Below are 21643 nucleotides of genomic sequence, written 5' to 3' on the forward strand. Positions count from 1 at the left end.
CCTGCGCATGGGCCTCAAGCTCCTCGTCTTCTGCCGCCGCGCCGCCGAAGCCAATTTCTACGTCCACGACGTCAGGAAATCGTTCGTATCGACCGGTGGCCTCATCCGGGGAGCGTGCGGCGTCGCCCTGTCGGCATCCCTGGGCCGGGTCGTCGAAGCGTCCCGCGTCCGCCTCGCGTTCGTCTGTTGCCAGCTCCCGGCGAGCGAGGGCAAGTGCGCGGAGCGGAACGCGGCCGTGAAGAAGATCACGACGAAGCTCAAGGCCACCATCCTCGAACCGACGCGGCACTGCTTCATCCTCGGCGACCTGAACTACCGGCTCGACCCCAACAAGTACGGCGCGCCGGCTATCTACAGCGGCGCGAACATCGCGACGGTCTTCCACCGCGTCTCGCAGCTCATCGAGGAGGGAAACTACGCAGCTCTCGGAGCCCTCGACGAGCTGACATGCCAGCCCCAGGCCGACCGGGATGAGGCCGGCCTCGCGGGCTTCAGGACCACGCCGTATTCGGGTCCGCCGTCGTTCAAGTGCGTCGTCGGGAAGAAGGGATTCCATTACTTGTACGGGTGGAAGGGATTCCACAAGCGCCTCCCGTCCTTCACGGACCGCATCCTCTATCGCTATCCGGACGCAGGCCCGCAGACCAGGCTCACAAACTTCGAGGTCGTCGGGGACGTCAGCACGAGCGACCACAAGCCCATTCGCGCCGCGTTCGACATCTAGGCACCCGGACGTCTAATCGTCGCCTGCCAAGCCTAAAATTCATCGCCGATTGCCTTTAGCGGCTGTGTTGAGGTCCCTGTTGAAGTGCAAGGTTTGAGGTTGAAATCCAAGTTGAAGCGGCGTTTAACATATCCCGCCGGCGGGATATGTTAGCAAGCCCCCTCGGACAGACCCACAACTCTTCAACCAGAGGGAATGGGCTCGGAGCGGCATGTTGACGCAATGTTGACCCATTGTTGAGCAGCTCTTCGAGCTGTGGAGCACGAAGATCGCGCTGTCGCGCCGGTTGTTTGCGCTTGAAAGGGACTCGCGGAGAGTCGCTGCCACGAGGTCGAAGCTCGTACTGTCGCGCCGCGTCCTCTGCGCCTAAAAAAACCTCACACAAAGCGCAAGAGATGCTCCGCAAGCTCATCTGCTTCCTGGTCGCGTCGTCCGTCGCGGCGCTGGTGCCGCCGTCGCACAGCATACCGCGGCGCCGCTCCGTCGTCGTGAACGTCGAGAAGTGCGCGACCGCGTCCCTTTGATTTCGCGACGACGCCGACCCGCGCCGCGCGACGGCGCCGAACCGCGCCGCACCCAGGTTCTTCCCGCCGCCGGAGAAGGGCAAGGAGCTGCAACAGGCCGCGCGGAACCTCGCGCTCTGGTCCGTGATCCTGATCGGGCCCGAGGCCGCGTACCGCCTGCCCACTTACTCGGCGTGCGTCGCCGACGACCTGCCGCGGCAGACGTGCGCGGACATCCTCCCCCTCGTCGACTGGGCCGCGCACCTCGTCGGCTAAAAGAAGACCCTACTCGGACTCGAGGCACGCGCCGGCGGCGGGCGGCGCGCCCGTCGCGAGGCGCGCGAGCGCGACGGCGCGCTTGTACGTCGCCAGCGGCGCCGCGTGCGCGTCGTACCACGCGGGCCCGTTGCGGCCGATCGCCGCGAGCGCGGCGTCGTCGTCCGGGTCGTAGGCCTCCGCGCGGACGTAGTGCGTGCCGCACTCGATGGCCGCCGCGGCGAGCTTGGCCTCCTCGTCGCCGGAGAGCGCCGCGAGCACGGGCACGACGCCGAGCGCGAGGAGCTCGGGGATGACCTCCCGGCGGTCGTAACCGAGCACCGCCGCGCGGCACGCCGCGAGCGTCGCGAGGTCCGGCTCCGCCTCGAGGACGAGCGCCGACGACCGGGGCTCCGGCGGCTTGCGGACCCGCGCGGCGTTGGCGACGTCCCGGGGCCGCGCCGTCGCCGCCGTCGCCCACCGGAGCCGCCGCGTCGACGGGCCGTCGGGCCCCGCGTCGCCGAGGGACCGGAGGTGGAGCTTGACGGCGCACTCCGGCGGCGCCACGTCCGCGTGCGCCGCCGGCAGGAGCGCGACGTCGCCCGCGTGGGGCGCGCGGAGCGGCTCGCCCGTGACGCTCCGCTCGCGCCACCGCGCCTCCGCGGGCCCGCGCGTCTTCACGCTCCGGAGCTTGACGAGGCCGAGGCGGTGCCACTCGCGGAGGAGCGCGCGGAGCCGCCCGCAGGCGAGGCACTTGCAGTCGCCCGCGCGGAGCGTCGCGTGGCCCCGGCTCCGGCCGTCGTCGAGGCACGCCATGGGCGCGAACTGCGCGTGGCGGCACGCCTCGATCGTCGCCGGGGGCAGGTACGCGTAGGGCGGCTTCACCTCGGCGACGCGCCAGCCCCGCTTCTCCTCGGCCTGGACGTGGTGCACGACGACGCTCCGCGCCGGGTTGAGCACGTCGACGCCGCCGAGGAGCAGCTGGAACGCGACGCGGTTGTCCGCGCCGCCCTTGCCCAGCGGCACGTCGCAGGCTTTGCGCGCCCGGCCGAGCTCGAGGGGCGCCAGGTAGAGCCAGCAGTCCTGGGCGTCGGGCCGCGCGCCGCCGCCGAAGAGCTGGGGCCCGAAGGGCGTCGTCTCGTGCCGCGTGAGCGCGAGGACGCGGTGCCTCCGGCCGCAGAGCGCGCGGTGCGCCTGCCGCAGGCACGTCGCGTGGTCCAGCGCCACGTCCGCGTTGGCCACGGCCACGAGGGCGCCCGCCGCCGCGACGGCGTCCGCGTAGGCGACGGCGGCGCCGAACGTGAGCCGGCGGCCGTCGCCGGCGACGACGCGGACGCGGTCCGACGGCGGGCCGACGACCGTCGCGAGGCGCGCCGCGGCGTCGCCGTCCTCGACGAGGAAGTGGAGCCGCGCGACGTTGCGGCTCGCCGCGTTGCGCGCCGCGCACGCGTCGATCTCCGCGCGGCGCCGCGGTGTTTTCGCTACGAAATACTGGACGACGACCTCGAAGCCCCCCGCGTCCCCGCCGCCGCTCCGCCGCCAGGCGTCGCGGTCCAGCGTCGCCGCGTCGTCGTGGACGGCGCCGAGGTGGGGGCCCGCCGGGTCGTCGTAGGCCGCCCAGGCGTCGACGCGCGCGCCGACCAAGGTCCGCGGGTCGTCGTAGTCCGCGTTCCACAGGAGCGCCGCGGGGTTGAAGAGCACCTCGAAGCCCGCGCGCTTCATGGACCGGCAGAGGCTCACGTGCTCGCAGTCCTCGCACTGGTCGTCGTGGCGCAGGCCCTCCAGCGCCGCGTAGCGGTAGCAGCACAGCCCGCCGAACGCGGAGTCGACGGGACGCGGCGGCAGGTTCGGCGGGAACGCGGGCCGCCGCTCGCGGTCGCCGTTCAGCGCCGCCCAGAAGCAGGCCAGCCCCCCAAAGGCGCGCTCGTCGAAGGCCAGCGGCGCCACGGCGAACGCGTCGGCGCACCGGAACGCGAACGCGTCGTAGAGGTGGCCCTGCGGCGTGAAGACGCCGTTCGACGCGACCGCGCCGACGCCCGGCAGCGTCTCCAGGAGCCGCAGCGAGCTCGCCACGGACGGCGCGGGGAAGCCCAGGCGCAGATCCAGGTCGACGGCGACGACGCGCACGCGGTCGGGCGCGGTCGCGAGCCACGGCTCCTCCTCGACGAGCGTCTCGAGCGCGTCGAGGTACTTGTTGCGGCACCGCGCGAGGAACGAGTGGCTCGGCCGCTTCACGCCGACGCCCAGCTTCTCGCTCAGCACGACGACGCGCCGCACGCCGCCGGCCTTCGCTTCGAGGCTGTTGCCCCAGGCGCGCACCAGCTCCGCCGTGCCGTCGGCGCTGTCGTTCTCGTAGATGATGACGGCGCAGCCGCCGCGGAAGAGGCCCGACGCCGTCGCGATGCTGCTCAGCACCGCGGGCAGCGTCTGCGCCTCGTCGCGGCCGATGCCCACCCAAACGCCGTACAGGTCCGCCATGCTGGGCTGCACGATGGGTTCAATGAGGCGGGCGCATCAACCTTGAAGCTAGAGAGCATGGCTTCATATCGAGGCCAAGCGCAACTCTGAGCGCTGCCAAGGTCCGCTTGCAACAGTCGTGGCTCAGCGCAACCTTGAGCGCTGCCTAGGTCCGCTTGCAACAGTCGTGGCTCAGCGCAACACTGAGCGCTGCCTAGGCCTGCTTGCAACAGTCGAGGCTCAGCGCATCACTGAGCGCTGCCTAGGCCTGCTTGCAACAGTCGAGGCTCAGTGCAATACTAAAAAAAACAAGCGCAACACGCAGCGCTGATTCATTGCAGATGCTCACGCCGCTGACGCTCGGCGGCCTCGTCGCGGGCTTCTCGGTGACGCACATCGGCCTCTCCGCGGTGCGCGAGCCGCTCATCGCCGCGTGCGGCGCGACCGCCGACGGCCTCGGCCTCGTCGGCCGCGGCTGGCGGCTGCCGGAGGCCTGGTGGCCCGCGGACGCCGGCGGCCTCGAGGTCTGGCCCGACGCGCCGACCGCCGGCCGCCAGATCTACCGCGCGGGCTACACGGCCGTCGCGTCGGCGCTCCTCTTCCCGGCCCTGGCCGCCTACCCGGAGGTGCGCGAGGCCGCCGAGGCCGCGCCCGTCGCGCTGGCCCCGGCGCAGTGGTGGGCGGCGTTCGCCGTCGCGAGCGCCGCGCAGGGCGTGAGCATCGCGTCCCTCGCGCAGCCGTCGCCGCTGTCGCTCGTGCCGGGCTTCGAGGACGACCCGTCGTCGCCCCTGGGCGTGAAGCGCGACGACGGCCTCAAGCTGCGGCCGGCGGGCCTGACGCGCGTCACGCGGCACCCGCTGATCTTGCCGGTCGTGCCCTGGGGCTGCGCGAACGCGGTCCTCGCGGGCGGCCGGGCCCCGGACCTCTTCATCTTCTGCGGGCTCGCGCTCTACGCCGTCGCGGGCTGCCGGGCCCAGGACCTGCGCGTCGCGGCGTCCGCGCAGGTCGGCACGACGTTCCGGGACGCGGCGCTCGACGACTTCTACGCGGCGACGTCCTTCGCGCCCTTCGCCGCGTGCCTCGACGGGCGCCAGAGCCTCGCCGCCGCGGCCGCGGAGGTCCCGAAAGGCCCCGCGGCCGCGTCCCTCGCGCTCGGCGCGGCCGTCGAGTGGGCGACGCTGACCCAGTGGGTCGGGCTCGCGCCGCCGTCGTAAAAACGTGCTCAAAGCGGCGTAACGCGTCCGAAAACAGGGCGGGGAGAGGAGGAGGGGCGGGGAGGACCCGCGCCGCGGGCGGCGCGGCCGAGGACGCGTCGCGCCGGGACTCAGGGCTCGGCTTTCTCGGCGGGGTCGTGGTCCGCTGGCCGGAGCACGAAGAAGCGGACGGACTGGCCGTCGACGTAGGAGCGCGCCTTGAAGGCCGCGCCGCCGGCGTCGAGCGCGCCGCCGGCGCCCGAGAAGAGGTCGTCGCCGGGCGCCGCGGCGAGCTTGCACTCGTCGGCCATCTCGCGCACGGCGGCCTCCCAGGCCGTCTCGGCGAGCTTGCGCTTGCCGCCGGGGAGGTCGAGGCTCACGACGTTGCGCGCGTCGACGTACGCGAGGACGAGCACGTACTCGTCGTCGAGCGCGGCGAGGCGGCGCATGGAATCCGCGCGCGCGTCGTCGCCGTCGCCGCCCGCGAGCAGGTCCGCGAAGGGCACGATGCCCAGCGCCTCCTGGATGTGGTGCTTGACGTCGACGACGCCCTCGCCGAGCTCCGGCGACGGCAGCGCGAGCTCCGCCGGGAGCGGGATGGGCTCCTCGCCGCGCATGACCGCGCGGAGCAGGCCGCCGACGTTCACGGGCACGCAGCGCGGCAACGCCGTGCCGTGGAAGGCCTTGGGGTCGCCGCCCGCGGGGAAGAGCGCGCCGTTGGCCGCGTCGCAGACGCGCGACACCGAGCTTTTGCCGCCGGCGACGACGACGGCGCCGTTGCGCCAGTCGCCGTCGAGGAGGCAGGCGGCGCAGGACACCTTCGTGCCCGCGGCGTCGGAGGCCGACGCGATGGCCTCGCGGAGCTTGGCCTCGCGCTGGCGCCGGTCCGCGCGGTCCGCGTCCGACTCCGGCGCGGCCGCGGCCGCGGGCCGCGGCGCGCCCTCGGGCGGCGGGCTCGGCGTCGGCGACGGCGCCGACTCGGACGCCTCGGGCTCGGCGGCGAAGTCGTCGGCGTCGACGCCGAAGTGGAGGTCCGGCGCGCGCGCGTCGCGGCTCACGACGAGGTAGCCGGACGCGCGGCCCGCCTCGTCGTGCTTCGCGCGCGCGCGCACGAGGCGCGCGCAGGCGCAGCCCGGGGCGTGGACCTTGAGCTGCTGGGGCTGGGGCTTGTGCCGCGGGCTCGACCGCGACGCGAGGCCGCACGTTAGCGCGTCGCCGCCGCGGCCGTCGGGCGACCGGCCGGACCCGCGGCGGCCGCTCCGCGGGCTCGCGGGCTTGCGCGCGCCCGGCGCCGCCCCGCCGGACCGCGCGAGGCCCGGGCCCCGGGGCGCCGCGCCCATGCGGTGCTCGAGCGACTCGCGGCCGGACTTGCGCCGCGACCGGCCCTTGCGCGCGCCCTTGGCCTCGAGCGCGGGGCCGAGGCCCGGCACGGGCGTCCAGGCGGGCGCCGTCGCCTTGAGCATCTGGGACGTCGGGGACTGGGGCGACGCGACGGCGGTCATGGTGGCCTAGGATGGGGAGACAATGGGTCGGAGCCGCCAGCGTCGCGTCGCCACCCGAACGCAATTCCGGCGTCTGGCAAAGCCCGGCGCGGCGTGCGCTTTCCTCCGAGCGTTTCGCGCGTTTAAGATGGCGCGCGGCCGGACGAGCCATGCGTGGAAGCAGGGACGCGGGCGGCGCACGGTGATTGTCAGAGACGCGACGCGGCAGTGCTGAGTTTGTCGCGGAGCTCGCGTTCAGCGAAGCGCGGAGTGCAACGCGAAGCTCATCAAGTTCACTTTCGGCGGCAACAACAACCTCGCTGCACCGGTGTCAACTTACGGGCCCCGCGCGGCTCGGCGCGCGCGAGTTCGCCTTCGAGGACGCCTTGGAGGCCGTGGCCGGCGTCTTGGGGATGGGCGCGTGGATGTCGAGCGCGCGGTCGCGGAAGCCGACGGCGTCGAGCGCGGCGTGGAAGTGCTGGCGGATGCCCGCCTGCTTGGCCATGCGCGCGTGGCTCAGCGCGGAGAGGGACTCGTCGCCGGCCTTGTGTTTTGTGAGCTCGTCGGCCGTCGCGAGCGTGTCGAGCGCCGCGTGGAAGTGCTGCTTCGCGCGGTCCTGCTGGTGCATCTTCGCGTTTGAGAGCGCGGAGAGCGACGCGTCGCCGCTCTTGTGGTGCGTGAGCTGGTCCGCCGTGGCCAGCGTGTCGAGGGCGACCTTGAAGTGGGCCTTGGCGCGGTCCTGGCGCCGCATCTTGTCGTGGGCCTTACCCGCGAAGCCCTCGCGGCTCGCCGCGGGGAGGAACGCCTCGAGCGCCGCGACGCCCAAGCGCGCGGCGTGCGCGTGGCGCAACCGGTCCGCGGGCGTCGCCGGCGTCGACGCGATGTCCTCGGGCACCTCCGCCGCCGGCGCCTCCGCGTCGCCCCCGCCGTCGAGGTCCTCGGGCACCTCCGCGGCGCGCTCGTGCGCCTTCTTCGCCTCCAAGGCCGCGCGCGCGACGGCCGCGACCAAATTCGTCTCGGGCTCGTCCTCCCGGCCCACGGCGCGCTTCACGGCCTCCTTCAGCGCCCGGTTCCGCCGCGCGATGGCCTTGATGGCGCTCTTCTTCGTCTCCAGCTTGTAGACGGCGCCGCCGTCGCCCCAGCGCTCGAGCGGGTCGTGGTAGGACCGCCGCCGCTTGCCCGCGCGCGTCCTCGGCTTCCCCCGGGGCACGGTCCTGGCCGCCTGGGCCCGTAAATGGACGAGGGCCGCCTTGCACCGCAGCCGCCAGAACTTCTTGCCGAACTTGCGCAGTATAAAGTGCTCGAGCACCGCGCGCTTGATGAGGCGGAGCACGTCGTCGCCCGTGGCCTCGTCGAGCAGCACGAGGGGCGGCCAGCGGTACGACGCGAAGATGGAATCCTCCTTGAGCATGATGCCCTGCATCTCCGTGACCTCGCCGACGTGCGCGCTCGACAGCTCCATCAAACGCCGCGCGTCGTCGACGCCGAAGCGGCCCTGGTCGTAGCCGCCCGCGCGGCGCCGGATCGCGTCCTCCTCGCACTCCAAAATGTGCGCCGCGCGCTTGTCCGCGAGGTAGCGCCGCAGGAGCCGGTCCCGGTGGACGGGCGTGATGAACTTGGACGCCAAACTCTTCTCCTCCTCGACGCGCTTCGCGCCCGCGGCCTCCGCGCGGCGCTTCTCGCGCTCCTCGGCCTCGGCGTCCCGGAGCTCGCGGATCGCGTGGCTCAGGTGCTGCACCTTCTCCGTGATCTTCGTCAGCTTCGCGTGGCGCTTGACGCACTGGCGCGTGACCTCGCCGACCCACGTCTCCGGCTCCTTGTCGCCCGTCTCCAAGCGGAGCTTCAGCGCCGCGGCCTTCTCCCGCGCCTCGCGGTTGCCCGCGCGGCGCTTCTTGACCCTCACGATGAACTTGGAGAGCGCGTCCGTGTTCGCCTTCTCGACGGCGAACCAGACCTTGCGCAGCAGGAGGCACCGCGCTTCGGTGACGTCCCACATGCCCTTGATGCGGCGCTGGCAGTTCTTGATCTTCCGCATGACGTCGAGAAAGCGGTCGACCATGCGCGCCTCGAGGAAGCTCGGCTTCTTCAGAAAGGCCGCGATGCGGTCCGTCGCCCGTCTATAAATCGCGCGCTTGAGGCCGTGCGTGAGCACCAATCCGGCGATCTTCCGCGCGGCGGACCGCGGCGTCTCGCTCACGGGCTCGGGCTCGGGCCGCACGTAGCGCTCGGGCCGCACGGCCCGGCCGAAGGCGTCGGCGCGGTGCACGGCGGCGAAGATCGCGTGCCAGCACTTGCCCAGCGGCAGCGGCAGCGCGAAGCCGAACTTGTCGCCCGCGCGGCCCGTCGCGCGCCGCGCGGCCAGCGCCTTGCCCTTGGCGCCGACGACCGTGAGGCCGCGCATGCGCTGGACGTTGGCCTGCTCGGCGATGGACATGCGCGCCGACGCCTGCTGGACGTGCTTGCCCACGGTCCGCCGCTGCTTGATCTGCGTCTCGCGCCGCCGCTTGTGCCGCAGCTCCTTGTTCTTCTGCGCGGCGCTCCCGAGGGGCGCCACGGTCTCGCTCGCCTCGGCGTGGTCCTCGTCGGCCTCGGCGCCGGCGACGGACGGCAGCGACGCCGCGGGCGGCGCCGCGGCCGCGGGCGCCGCGGCGCCGCGCGGCGACCGGCGGCCGCGGCGCCGGAGCCGATCCGGCCCGCGGCCGCCCGCGTCGTGGCCGCCGCCGGCGCCGCCCCGCTGCCGCACCTCGTCGGCGTTCGCGAGCTTGGGCAGCTGCAGCGTCGCGCACTGGTCGCCGCGCCCCGCGTGGCGCCGCCGCTGCGACGGCAGCGTCGGCTCGCTCTTCGACTGGAGCATGGCCCGCTTGCGCGTCTCCACGAGGTCGTACATCTGCTGCGCGTTCCGCGACAGCGGCGACTCCGCGCCGACGGAGTCGCTGTCCGAGAGCGACATCGCCGCTTCGCGCCGAAGCGCTCCAAAACGTCGTGCTCTCCTGTTGTTGGACAGCCCAAGAGAACAAAGCCGCCCCATATCTTCATTGAGCCGTTGTTGAACGTATACATTGGTTGATGGTGATACTCTAGCAGCCTCCTCCGCCCATGCGCGCGTCGCTGCGGCGCGTCCTCGGCTGCGTCGCCGTCTGCGCCCTCGGCGAGGAGCAGTGGCAGCGCTACGACGTCGAGATCGACGACGGCACGTACCCGGTGCTCGTGAAGCCGTCCTGGGGCTGCGGCCGCAAGGCCAAGGAGTTCGTGGAGCTCATGGACCACTGGCCGTCCATGCTCGGCAACGGCTGCACGTCCAACGAGTGCTCGGCGCTCGTGTTTTTGTCGCTCAAGATCCCCGAGTGCGAGGCCTACGCCGGCGACGCCCTCGTCGACGCGCAGCTCGCGCGGCGCGTGCCCGTGAGCCGCGGCGACGGCACCGTCGCGGAGCTCCGCTACACCAAGGGCGCGAACCTCACCGAAATCGCCGCGGCCTACCTCGGCGCCGACGCCGCGCTGCTCATCGGCCCGGAGGACCCGCGGAACGCGGGCAAGCCGCCCGCGTCGCAGGCGAGCCTGCTCGCGGCGTACCTCGCGGCGCAGCAGCGCTTCGACCCCATGCACAACGACCTCGGCGCCCTCGTGCTCTACGAGCTCGCCCACGCCGAGGCCGACCGGGCCCTGCCGGACTGGTACCTCTACCGCCTCCGGGACCTGGGCTGGGAGCAGGGCAGGAAAAGAGAGCGAAATTCCCAACTTCAAAGGCTCCTTTCTCGGCCGTTTTCCACTCGTTTCGGCTGATTTTTGGACGAGCGATCATCTCTCGGAACGGTCTCGAAGCGTGGATGCTTTTTTCGGAACGCGCGCGCGCGGAACACTCACTTTGAAGCGAACTTGAATCACCCTTTTGCTGCCCAGGCTGGGAGCGCATGCCGGGCAACACGGGGCCGTCGCTCTTCCCGGGCTCGTGGCTCCTCAACATCAAGGCCATCCACGAGTCGCGGCCGCCGGACGCCCAGTCCATCACCTTCAACTTCCTCGGCGGGCGGGGCAACGACGCCGTCACGCGCCTCGAGCGGGGCTGGGTGCCGCGCTTCGCGCGCGCGCACTTTGCCGACACGGACTTCCTCAAGTTCACGGAGATCCTGCTCGAGGACTGGGAGACGTCGCTCTACGAGGTGCTCGGCCCCTTCGACCACACGCTCAACGTCCAGGGCTGGAACCCGAAGCGCGTCAACGGCGCGGACTTCTGCCGCGGCCTCATGAACTCGAGCGACCGCGGCGACTGGCTCGCGCACCTCGCGGCCCTGCCCTCGGGCCGCCCGCTGCCGGCCTTCGCGGCGGCGATCACGAACCGCCTCGTCTACCAGGAGCGCGAGTACCTCGACGTGCTCTGCAACAGCCGGCTCACGCTCGCGCCCGCGGGCGACCAGCCCTGGAGTCGGCGGGTCTACGAGGCCGTCGCGTGCTGCTCCATCCCCATCGTCCACCGCCGCGAGCACGTCGGCCGCACCGACGACGACCTGGACGTCGGCTACTTCGTCCACCTCTACGACCCGGCGGCGCCCGCGGGCGCGTACGCCTACGACCGCGCCGCGGCGACGCGGAACTGGCACCTCCTGCTGAACCGGTCCACGTTCCTCGACCCGGCGGCCCACGCGGCCTTCATGTGCCCCGACCGGGAGAACGAGGCGCCCATCGCGGGCGGCGCCAAGCTCCCGGCCGTCCACGCGCGCCACATCCTCTCCCACGACGGCGACGCGGTCGAGAAGGTCCGCGCCGCGCGGCAACGCATGGAGGAGAAGGAGCGGAAGCGGCTACGCGGGGAGCTCTAGCCTAGGGCGGTTACGCGGGGAGCTCTAGCCTAGGGCGACGGCGGCGGCGTCGCCTTCGCCTCGTCGCGCGCGCGCGCCCACGTCTCGAGCAGGGACGCCGTCGCCCGGGGGCAGACCGACGCCTCGAGGCCGAGCTCCGCGACGAGCGGCGCGGGGAGCGCGAAGACCGGGTCGATGGCCGGCCGGCCCGCGTAGGCCGTGCCGTCGAACCAGGAAAGCAGGCTCAGGCCGCCGATGCCGAAGAAGGTGTGGAAGACGTCGGCCATGTTGCCCGGCCGGTCCGCGACGCCGCCGCCGTCCCCCTCCTGGCACTCGAGGATGAAGGCCGCGAGCTTCGCCTCGTCGATCCAGTGGGACCGCCCGAGGATGGTCAGCGACGACAGGATCCACCAGCTGTAGCAGACGTCGGCCTGCTTCTCCGGCCGCCCGTTGAGGCCGCCGCTGTCGCACTGGCGCTCCGCGAGCCACCAGCCGAGCAAGGTACCGTCGACGAGGTCGAGGCGCTTCGCGATCGCGAGCGCGCCGACGCAGCAGAAGATCTGGCCCGCGTGGCTCTCGGCGCCGGGCACGGCGCCGTAGCCGCCGTCGAAGTTGCGGCACCGGTCCACGAAGTCGACGGCCTTGGCGACGTCGATCAGCGGCGGCGACCGGTTCCAGAGCTCGCCTAGAATCGCCAGGCTGCTCAGCGCGCAGTAGCTGAAGCGCGTGTCGACCTCGCCCCACTCGTCGCCGTGGAAGGACCCGTCGCCCTGCTGGAGCGCCGCGACGTAGGCCGCGGCCTTGGCCCCGTCGCATTTGTCGAGCGCGCCGAGGAGCGCCAAAATCTGCAGCGCGCTCAGCGTGTAGAGCAGGTGCGGGTCGTGGCCCTCGCCGCCGCCGAAGCCGCCGCAGGGGTGCTGGCACCGGAGCACCCAGGCGACCACGGCGTCGCCGTCCATCTCTTTGTGGACGTCGCGGCCGAGGAGCGCCATGGCCGTGAGGCCCCAATAGACGCCGCTCATGCGCATGTACTCCGTGAGCACGAACTCGATGGCCTCCGTGTTCTTCGACACGGCCACGAGGTAGGACGCGTGCTTTTCGTCGTGGAAGACCGCTTCCGGCGAGGCGGCCGCCTCTGGCGAGGCGCTCTCCGAGAGGGCCGCCATTTCGCTCTCCTCTCGAGGGGTCAAAGATGCACAGATGATGCACCAGCAGTAAGCAGCTGCAGTCGGAGCGATGGGAGGAGCGCAGCTGCAGTGAGCGTGGGGCGCCCCGGAGCCACCCCGGCCGTCGACCCGTGTTTCATCGCGCCCTAGAGAGGGCCAGGAGCGTGCAGCCCGGTCGGCGTGGGCGCTGAGGCCGAGGGGGCGGAGCGACAGGGCGGAGTCGACCTTGGCAGCTAGGCGCCGCCCCTGGGCGAGGGGCGGTGGGTCGGGGCCGCCGTCGGTGCGGGCTCTTACTAGAGCCAGGAGGGGCCGCCCACTCCGGTGACCACGAAGGCAGCGCCGCCGGGTGCCGTTCGCGCCGCGATGCGGAAGACGGACAAGGGCAGCCACGGCAGCCGCGGCAGCGGACGCAAGAAGGACGCCTACGAGAAGGAGTACAGCGGCAGCGGAACGCGCCGGCGGCCGCGCCGGAAGCCCGCCTCGGACTCGGACTCGGAGGGCGACGACGCGCCGACGGGAGCGAGGCGGCGCGCGGCCGCGACGCCGAGGAAGAAGCAGCCGCTCGTGCGGGCCGGGTCCGCCAACAGCAAGAAGCAGAGCTACTTCTACTATCACGCGACCTTCGCTCCTGGGATCCGACACATCCTGATCAGGGGGCCGCCGAACGGGCCGTCGACGGAGGTCTTGAAGTGCCTCGCCGCGGGAGTCAGCCAAGCACCGTACCAGGATCGGTCCGCGCACGGGTGCCGCTTCCTCTTGGAGCAGAAGCCGACGGTCTACCTCAGCACGAATGCGGAGTCCGGCGTCGTCCGCAACAAGAGCGACATCGTCGCGTACGCGCGGTGGCTCATGGCAACGATGGGCGACGCGACGGACGCCGACGCGGCGCCAGCACCGCGCGAGACGGACGTCCACTCCGTCCTCGCGGTCGCCCCCGTCGTGATGATCGCGCGCTACGCGGAGGAGTTCCGGAACGGCGGCTACGCGACGCTCGTCGCGCAGCGGCTCGGCGACGGCGCGCTCGGAGCCGGCGCGAGCCCCGCGGTACGCACGGCCGTCGCGGCCGCGCTCGCGGCGCCGTCGGCGTCGGCGCGCTACGGAGACGTGGGCTGGGACCTGCGCGTCGCCCTCCTGGGCCGGCACGCGGAGGAGGCCGGCACCGCCGCCGTGGAGCCCGCCGTGGCGGCCGCGGACGACGCCGGGAGCCACGGGCCGTGGCACGGCGATGCTCCGGGCCAGGGCCGCGGGCCGCGCGGCGACGACGACGGCGGAGGCCGGCGCGGCTCGCGGGACCGCGGGTTCGGCGGCGACGGCGGCGCGCGGGGCCGCGGCGTCGCCGGCGGCGACGGCGGGGGCGGCCGCGACGGCCGCGTGCAGGGCCGCGGCGGCTCGCGGGACTGGGACCGCGCGCGGCGCGGCGGCGACGACAGCGGAGGCCGGCGCGGCGCGCAGGACCGCGAGTCCGGCGGCGGCGGCGGCGCGCGGGGCCGCGGCGTCGTCAGCGGCGACGGCGGAGGCGGCCGCGACGGCCACGTGCAGGACCACGGCGGCTCGCGGGGCCGGGGCCGCGCGCGGCGCGACGATGACGGCAGTGGCGGCCGGCGCGGCGCGCAGGACGGCGAGTCCGGCGGCGACGACGGCGACGAGCGGAGCCGCGACGTCGTCGACGGCGACGGCGGGGGCAGCCGTGGCAGCCACGCGCGGAGCCACGGCGACTCGCAGGGCCGGGACCGCGGGCGGCGCGGCGACGACGGCGGCGGAGGCCAGCGCGACGCGCGGGGCCGCGGGTCCGGCGACGACGGCGGCGCGCGGGGCCGCGGCGTCGTCGGTGACGACGGCGGAGGCGGCCGCGACGGCCGCGTGCGAGGCCGCGGCGGCTCGCGGGACCGGGACCGCGAGCGGCGCAGCGACGACGACGGCGGCGGCCGGCGCGGCGCGCAGGACCGCGAGTCCGGCGGCGGCAGCGGCGAGCAGGGCCGCGGCGTCGTCGTCGGCGACGGCGGCGGCCGCATGCAGAGCCGCGGCGGCTCGCAGGACCAGGGCCGCGCGCGGCGCGGCGACGGCGACGGCGGCGGCCAGCGCGGCGCGCGGGGCCGCGAGTCCAGCGGCGGCGGCGGCGAGCGGAGCCGCGGCGTCGTCGACGGCGGCGGCGAGAAGGGCCGCGGCGTCGCCGACGGCGTGGACGGAGGCGGCCGCGACAGCCGCGCGCGGAGCCGCAGCGGCTCGCGGGACCAGGACCGCGCGCGGCGCGTCGACAGCGACGGCGGAGACCGGCGCGACGCGCGGGACCGCAGGTCCGGCGGCGGCGACAGCGAGCGGAGCCGCGGCGTCGTCGGCGGCGGCGGCGGGCGGAGCCGCGGCGTCGTCGACGGCGAGGGCAGCGGCGGCCGCGCGCAGCACTACGGCGGCCCGCGGGACCAGGACCACGCGCGGCGCGGCGACGGCGACGGTGGAGGCCGGCGCGGCTCGGCGGAACAGGGGCCCGGCGACGACAGCGACGAGCAGAGCCGCGCCATCTTTGTCATGAGCAGCGGGGACGGCCGCGGCGACCGCACGGGGGGCCGCGACGGCCCGCGGGGCCGGGACCGCGCGCAGCGCGACGACGATGGCAGCATGAGCCGGCGCGGCTCGCGGGACCGCGGATCCGGCGGCGACGGGCGGAGCCGCGGCGTCGTCGAGGACGGCGACAGGAGCGGCCGCGACAGCCGCGCGCGGAACCGCGGCGGCTCGCGGGACCGGGACCGCGCGCGGCACGACGGCGACGACGGCGGTAGCCGGCGCGACTCGCAGGGCCGCGAGTCCGGCGGCGGCGGCGGCGAGCGGGGCCGCGACGTCGTCGGCAGCGACGACGAGCCGGGCCGCGGCGCCGCCGGCGGCGAGGGCGGGGGCGTCCGCGGCGGCCGCGCGCGGAGCCGCGGCAGCTCGCGGGACCGGGACCGCGCGCGGCGCCGCGGCGGCGACGGCGGAGACCGGCGCGACTCGCGGGGCCGCGGGTTCGGCGGCGGCGGCGGCGGGCGGAGTGGGTCGCGACGGCGCGGCTCCGACTGCGGCGAGACCGCGTCGTACCCGCCCGGCAGCTCGGCCAGTGACAGCAGCGTGAGTTACACGGATTTCCGGGCCGTGCGGTCCCGGAGCCGCGACCGGCGGCCTCCGGCCCGGCGCCGCGACGACTCCCCGCGCCGGGACCACCCGCGGCGCGACGGTGACACCGGCAGTGAAGGCTGGCGCCCGTCGGGGCGGCATGGGTCCGGCGGCGACGGCGACGGGCGGCGGCGCGGCACCCGGGGTGGCGGCAGCGACGACGGCCGCGAGCGGGGCCGCAGCAGCCTTCCGAGTCCGAGGAGCGGCGGCGCCGCCGGCCTCGGGCGCGGCCGTGGGATGACGATCCCCTCGTGGTGCTCCGGCAGCGGCGGCGTGCCCGTCGCCGGCAGCGGGCGCGGGCCCGGCATCAACGGCGCCGCCGGTGCCGCGGGCCTGGGCGACTGGCTGGCGAACGAGGTCGCGGCGGCTCGGGGCGCGTCCGCGGCGCGCCGCCGGTCTCAATCGTCGGACGTCACCGACCCCGGGTCGGACACGTTCGGAGACGGCGGCCACGGGAGCGCGCGGCGGCAGAGCCGGAGCCGAGGAGCGCGCGGAGGCGCCAGTGGCCAGCAGAAGAGCAAGAAAGGCAAGAAGCGCAAGCGGCAACCGGTCGCCTGCCGCTACTTCCGGCAGGAGGGCGGGTGCAAGTTCGGCGCGAATTGCCGGAACACGCACTCGTCCGTGCGTGGCTGAGGTCACGCCACGGCGTGACTTGGAGGGACAGGACGGCACGGTGCCTGGCTGCGACAACAATGGGCGCGTCAGCACGGTGCTTTCCATGTTCCTCAACATCAACGGTCTGCGGTCCAAGACCGCAGAGCTGTCCGCCTTCCTGGGTCGGTTCCAGGAGGCGTTCCGCAAGGTCACGGTGGTCGCGCTCGCGGAGACGCGCATGCGCGCCGACGATCGGCCCCCGATTCCTGGGTTTCGGCTCGTGGCACGGCGCGACCGCACTAGCGCGAGCAGCGGGCCCGGCACCGTGATCGGCGGCGGCGTCGCGATCTACGTCGCCGACGAGGTCGAGGCGCTCGTCCTCGACCACGAGGCAGGCGACGATTCGGAGACTGCGACGATCATCATTGGCACGGACGAGAACGGGCCCCGCTACCTTGTGGGGTATCGGGCGCCGGACGACGACGACGCTGCTTTCCTGCGTGCACTAGAACACCAGGCGGAAGAGGCGGCTGAACTGGGCGTCGGCTTCGTCGCAGCGTTCGACTCCAACCTGCCGGAGCTACGGTTGGCCCAGGGCGGGTCAGACCGGCGTCTCGTGGGTGACGCGGCAGCGGAGACGGCGCGGTGCCGCCGCTTCAAGGACGTGCTCGAGCGGACTAGGCTCGTTGTCAAGAGCGGCACCGTCGCGTCGTGCGGGACTGAGCTGGCCGACGCCGCGACCTTTATGCGCGTCCGCGGTGAGTGGACGGCGCTGTCGCAGCTGGACCTCGTCGTCGCAAACGAAGCGGCGCGAGTGTCGCAGTGTGGGACGGAGAACTGTGGGCCGCTCTCCGTGCTGCACGGGTCAGACGGCTGGGAGAGGTCGGACCACTCGCCAGTCTGGGCCGCGGCCGACTGCGGGCCGAGCGACGGCGGCGTCTTGGATCTCGGAGACGTCGTGCGGCTCGAGGCCCTTCCCCGCGCGGACTGGGACATGGCGGGCGAGGAGGAGCGGGCCGAGCTCCGGCGGCTGATCAAGGAGAGGCAGGCGCCGCTGCTGCGTCGGCTCCGCGACAGCGGCCTCGACACGTGGGGCGGCAGCTGGACAATGGCCGTCGCTGCGTTTGTGCGCATCTGGGTCGGCTGTGAGACGGACGCAGTCGGGAGGCCGAGCCGGAAGAGGCGACGAGGCGGCGGCACAGCTCCGCCAGTCCGCGAGGCTGCGTGGGTCGACGACGGGTTCCGCCGCGCGTCGGTGCGGGTCCGGGCCGCTCACGGGCGGCTTCGTGCAGCCGCGGGGCGGCTCAGTGCGGCCGAGGACGGCACGGCGCGGCGCCGCGAGAGGCGCGCGGTCAGTGCAGCGGCATCTGAGCTGCGAGAAGCGCGAGCGGAGAGGGACGCACAGGCCGTCCGCGCGTGGGCGGCGCACGTCTCCGGGCGGGTGAAGGCGGCCGCCGGGGACTATCGTGGGCTTCGTGCAGCTCACGCTCTCGTCAAGGGCATGGTGCGGCCCGGGAGCCTGCAGGACGGAGCGGCGGTCGTACTGGGCCGCGAGCTACGCGACGCCAGGTCCGACCCGCCAGGCGCGCGGGTCCGTGGCCGAGACGCCGTCGGCGTCCTGATGCGCGACTACGCGGGTCGGCAGACGGCGGACCCGGGTGACGTGCGGTACCACCAGGGAGCCGACGCCGCGCGGCGGGCAGAGTTCGCGCGGCTGCGGCGGAGGGTGTTTGGAAGTGAGCGTCGCGCGGCAGAGGCGGCGGTAGTCCGCTTCGGCGGCCGGGACTGGCGCCGGTGGGCGCGCGCGGTCGTGCGCGGCGACGTGCAGCCGACGAGGGAGGAGAGGAGTGCTTACGGGGCGGCGCCGTACTCGACGGCCGAGGTCTACCGCGTCATGCGGCACCTCCGCACGGGACGGGCGGCGGACCCGGAAGACGGCCTCGGGTCAAATCTGGTGCGTAACGGCGGCTGGGCGATGGCGCGCGCTTGGAAGGAGCTCCTCTATGCGCGGTTGCTCGATCCTTGGGCGAGGACGCCGGGGCAGGTCCTCCACGCGACGCCGGTCTACAAAGGCGGCGGCCGGGACCCCCTGGAGTGGCTGTCGTACAGGATGATCATGCTGCTGTCGTACGTGACGAAGGTCGAGCAGTCCGTCCTCCTCCACCGGGCTTTGGTGTGCGGGTCTGTGGATGAGTCGCAGAGCGTGGGCAACCGCGGCGTCGACGCCAGGCATCAACTACACTTGGCCCTCGACGTCGTCGCGTGGAGACGGGCGCGCGGCGAGGAGCAGCTTCTCGCCGTCGTCGACCTGCTCCGCGGCTTCCCCAATGCGCTTCGGGAGGACGTGTACCTCGCGATGCGCGAGGCGGGTGTCGGGCCCCACATCGTCGAGGGCCTCGCGTCGCTAGACTTCGGCAGCGCCGTGGCGATCAAAGTCGCGCCGGGCCAGTACACGCCGAACATGCCGGTCTCGCGCGGGATCTTGGAAGGCGGAGCGGACAGCCCCGCGAAGTTCTCCTTCCAGACGGCCGGCCTGCCTCGGGCGTTGCGCGGCGCCGGCTGCGGGGTCGCCCCGTTCGGTGCGTTCTCGGCCGCCGCGCTGGTGCACATGGACGATGTGGGCATCTTCCCGCGAGACGTGCGCGACCTGCGCTGCGCGTTGGACGTCGTGTTTGAGTGGCTCTATGTGCACGGACACGAGGCGTCGGCGCCGAAGCTCGGGTTCGCCAAGCTGGGGCGCGTCGTCGGCGGAGACGAGGATTTTGACTACGTGTGGTTGCCGAGCGAGGAGGACGAGCCGGACGTCGTGCGGCGCGCCGCTGCCCTGGTACACACGACGAGGGCCGCAAGTGGGGGCGGCGACAGCGAGCGAGCGACGTTCGCGACGGCGTCGGCGGTCTACCTGGGCTACGAGTTCGGAGGAGGCGTCTATGGGCACGTCCGGCGGCAGATCAGCATTGTTCACAGGCTCGTGGACGCCATCGAGGGCGGTGAGCGGGCTCGGCGGTGCCTGTCCGTGGAACGGGCCCTTTGGGTCTGGACGATCTACGCTCGGCACGCAGCAGAAAAGTGGAGCGCCGTCTGGCCCTCTCTCACGGACGCCGAGGAGGGCGCGTTGGAGCGAGCACAGACGAGGGCTCTGCGCGCGCTCCTCGGCGGCGCTGTGGAGCCTGAGGTCCGCCTGGACGAGCGCCTCGTCCGGGCGGTGTTCGGTGTCTGGCGGCTCTCGGACCGCCGCTGGTTGGAGCAGATGCGCTACGTGTACAGCCTGCCCGCGGCCACGGTGCGGCCTTGGCGACGGCAAGTTGTGGGCGAGTTCCACGGGCATGCGCGGGGCAGTGGGCGAGAGGCGCGCGACTTTGCCCGGCATTCGCCCACGGGGAACCTGCAACGGCAGACGAGGCGGCTCGCGGTCGCATCGCAGGGCGTCGGCATCAGCGTCCCCGGGCCTCGGCCGCCGGCAGGCGGCGCGGGCCGTGGGTCGTCGTCGAGCTCCGATGGCAGCGAGGAGGACACAGACGACGACGACCCGACGAGGCTGCGGGGGCACGCGCGCGTCCGCGCCGCCGCGGCGAAGCGTGTGATCGCGGCCGTGGTGGCTTTGGACGTCGAGTCTGGCTTGGGGCAGAGTCTGGTGGGCGGGCTGTTCGTGGAGCTCGCGCCGACGAAGCGGTGGCTGACGGAGCTGCACCGGGGGCTCCGAGCCGACGCGGAGGGGCTGGCGGTGCTTGCCCTGATGGCCGGTGCCTTCTGGCCGTGCCCCGAGTGCAGGGCGGGCCCTAGTTTCCCGCCGCGACGGTGCGTGTGTGGATATTGTTCCGGAGACGGGAGGAGCCTCACGCTCCACTTCTGTTTCGGCTATGATGGGGTCGGGCGGCCGTGTCTCGAGGCGCAGCGGACGCGGAAGAGGTGGGTCCGTCGGGTACGGCGGACGTTCGCGGAGCACGGTGCGGACGCGCGGGCCGCTGGTGCGCCGTCTCTCGGCAAGCTGGCGCGATGGTTGGGAGGCGGCGGCGGAGAGCGGGATATGCGCCCGGAGCTTGCGCGGCGGCTGCCGCACATATTCACGGAGACGTTCGGGAGGTGGGCCGCGAGGCGGCGAGGATTCGCGTGACCCACGCCGGGTCGCGGTGTGTAGTGTGCGAATGTGCCGGGCTATCGCGCTTCTCCGGGCGAACTTCGAGCTCATACGACGGCGCCGGGCGGGACGAGCAGCTTCCTGGGCCGCGGGGAGCGCGGGACCCCACGGCGTAGGGCAGTTTGGCTCTGGGTCGGACACCGGCGACCCCCTATTTGGGTGACGGGCGCCACGCCTCCCAGAAGCCGCGAGCGCGGCGGCGGCGGAGCCAGCGATGAAAAAATTGCGCGCCGCGCGTCCAGGCGCTGCTCCGGCCTGGAACCGCCCTCCGAAGGCGCGCGGACGGTCCGCGGAGCGAACATGTCGCCTCGCGCGTGCTTCGGGTCACCCGCGCCCTAGGCCTCGGCCCTGGTCGGCTCGTGGCGACCACGCGGCCGCCCCACGCGTGTCGCTCCGGCCGCGGCCCGCTCGGCGGGCTCGGGCACAACCCACAAGCACAGCGACGACGCCGGCGGCGCCGCTGTAGCTCGTGGACTCGGCCGCGCGGCACCCGCCGCCTGGACCGGAGGGGCCTGGTGTCTGACCCGAGCGGCAGCGGCCACTCAGGACGAATCGGCGCAAGCGCCGCAGACCGCGCCGGCGGCCCACCGCTCCGACCGGGAAAGGGACGCGTCGGCCCGGCCCTCGCGGCGGCCGCCTGGGCCCACGCCGGGTCCGTGCTGGCTCTCGCGGAGGCAGGTCCACGCCTCCCAGAGGCCGCGAGCGTGGCGGCGGCGAAATTGAATTTTGGAAAAACGCGCGCCGCGCGTCCAGGCGCGGCTCCGGCCCGGAACCGCCCTCCAAAGGCTCACAGACGACCGCGGAGCGAACGCGTCGCCCCACGCGCGCCTCGGGTCACCCGCGCCCTCGGCCCCGGCCTCGGCCGGCCCGTGGCGACCATCTGGCCGCCCCACGCGTGTCGCTCCGGTCGCGGCCCGCGTGGCGGACCCGGGCGCGACCCAGAAGCACGGCGACGGCGCCGGTGGCGTGCCAGGCGGCCGCCAGCATTTCCTCTCTCTGGACGAAGGTCGTCTCGGCCCTGGCCTCGGCCGGCCCGTGGCGACCACGCGGCCGCCCCACGCGTGCCGCTCCGGTCGCGACTCGCCCGGCGGACCCGGGCGCGACCCACAAGCACGGCGGCGACGCCGGCGGTGCCGCTGTGGCCTGTGGGCTCGGCCGCGTGGCGCCTGCCGCCCAAATAGGGGGTCTGATGCCG

The 21643-nt window shown here is 73.8% G+C and overlaps 2 protein-coding genes across 2 annotated transcripts; both read right to left on the bottom strand.

The window, feature by feature from the left end:
* Positions 1-1512: 1512 nt before the first annotated feature.
* AURANDRAFT_65922 (hypothetical protein) lies at positions 1513-9563 on the bottom strand (the record flags this gene model as incomplete). The annotated part of the gene is made up of 3 exons (XM_009041079.1): positions 1513-3966; positions 5324-6640; positions 6954-9563. 3 exons carry the CDS (start codon positions 9561-9563, stop codon positions 1513-1515), a joined length of 6381 nt encoding a protein of 2126 aa, XP_009039327.1.
* Positions 9564-11459: 1896 nt separating this feature from the next.
* On the bottom strand, positions 11460-12575 carry AURANDRAFT_30070 (hypothetical protein; the record flags this gene model as incomplete). Its single annotated transcript, XM_009041078.1, has 1 exon — positions 11460-12575. The coding sequence occupies one exon, from the start codon at positions 12573-12575 to the stop codon at positions 11460-11462; it is 1116 nt and encodes a 371-aa protein (XP_009039326.1).
* Between the last annotated feature and the right edge of the window lie 9068 nt (positions 12576-21643).

The sequence above is a fragment of the Aureococcus anophagefferens genome (genome assembly GCF_000186865.1).
Source record: "Aureococcus anophagefferens unplaced genomic scaffold AURANscaffold_18, whole genome shotgun sequence".
In the NCBI taxonomy this organism is placed as follows: Eukaryota; class Pelagophyceae; order Pelagomonadales; family Pelagomonadaceae; genus Aureococcus; species Aureococcus anophagefferens.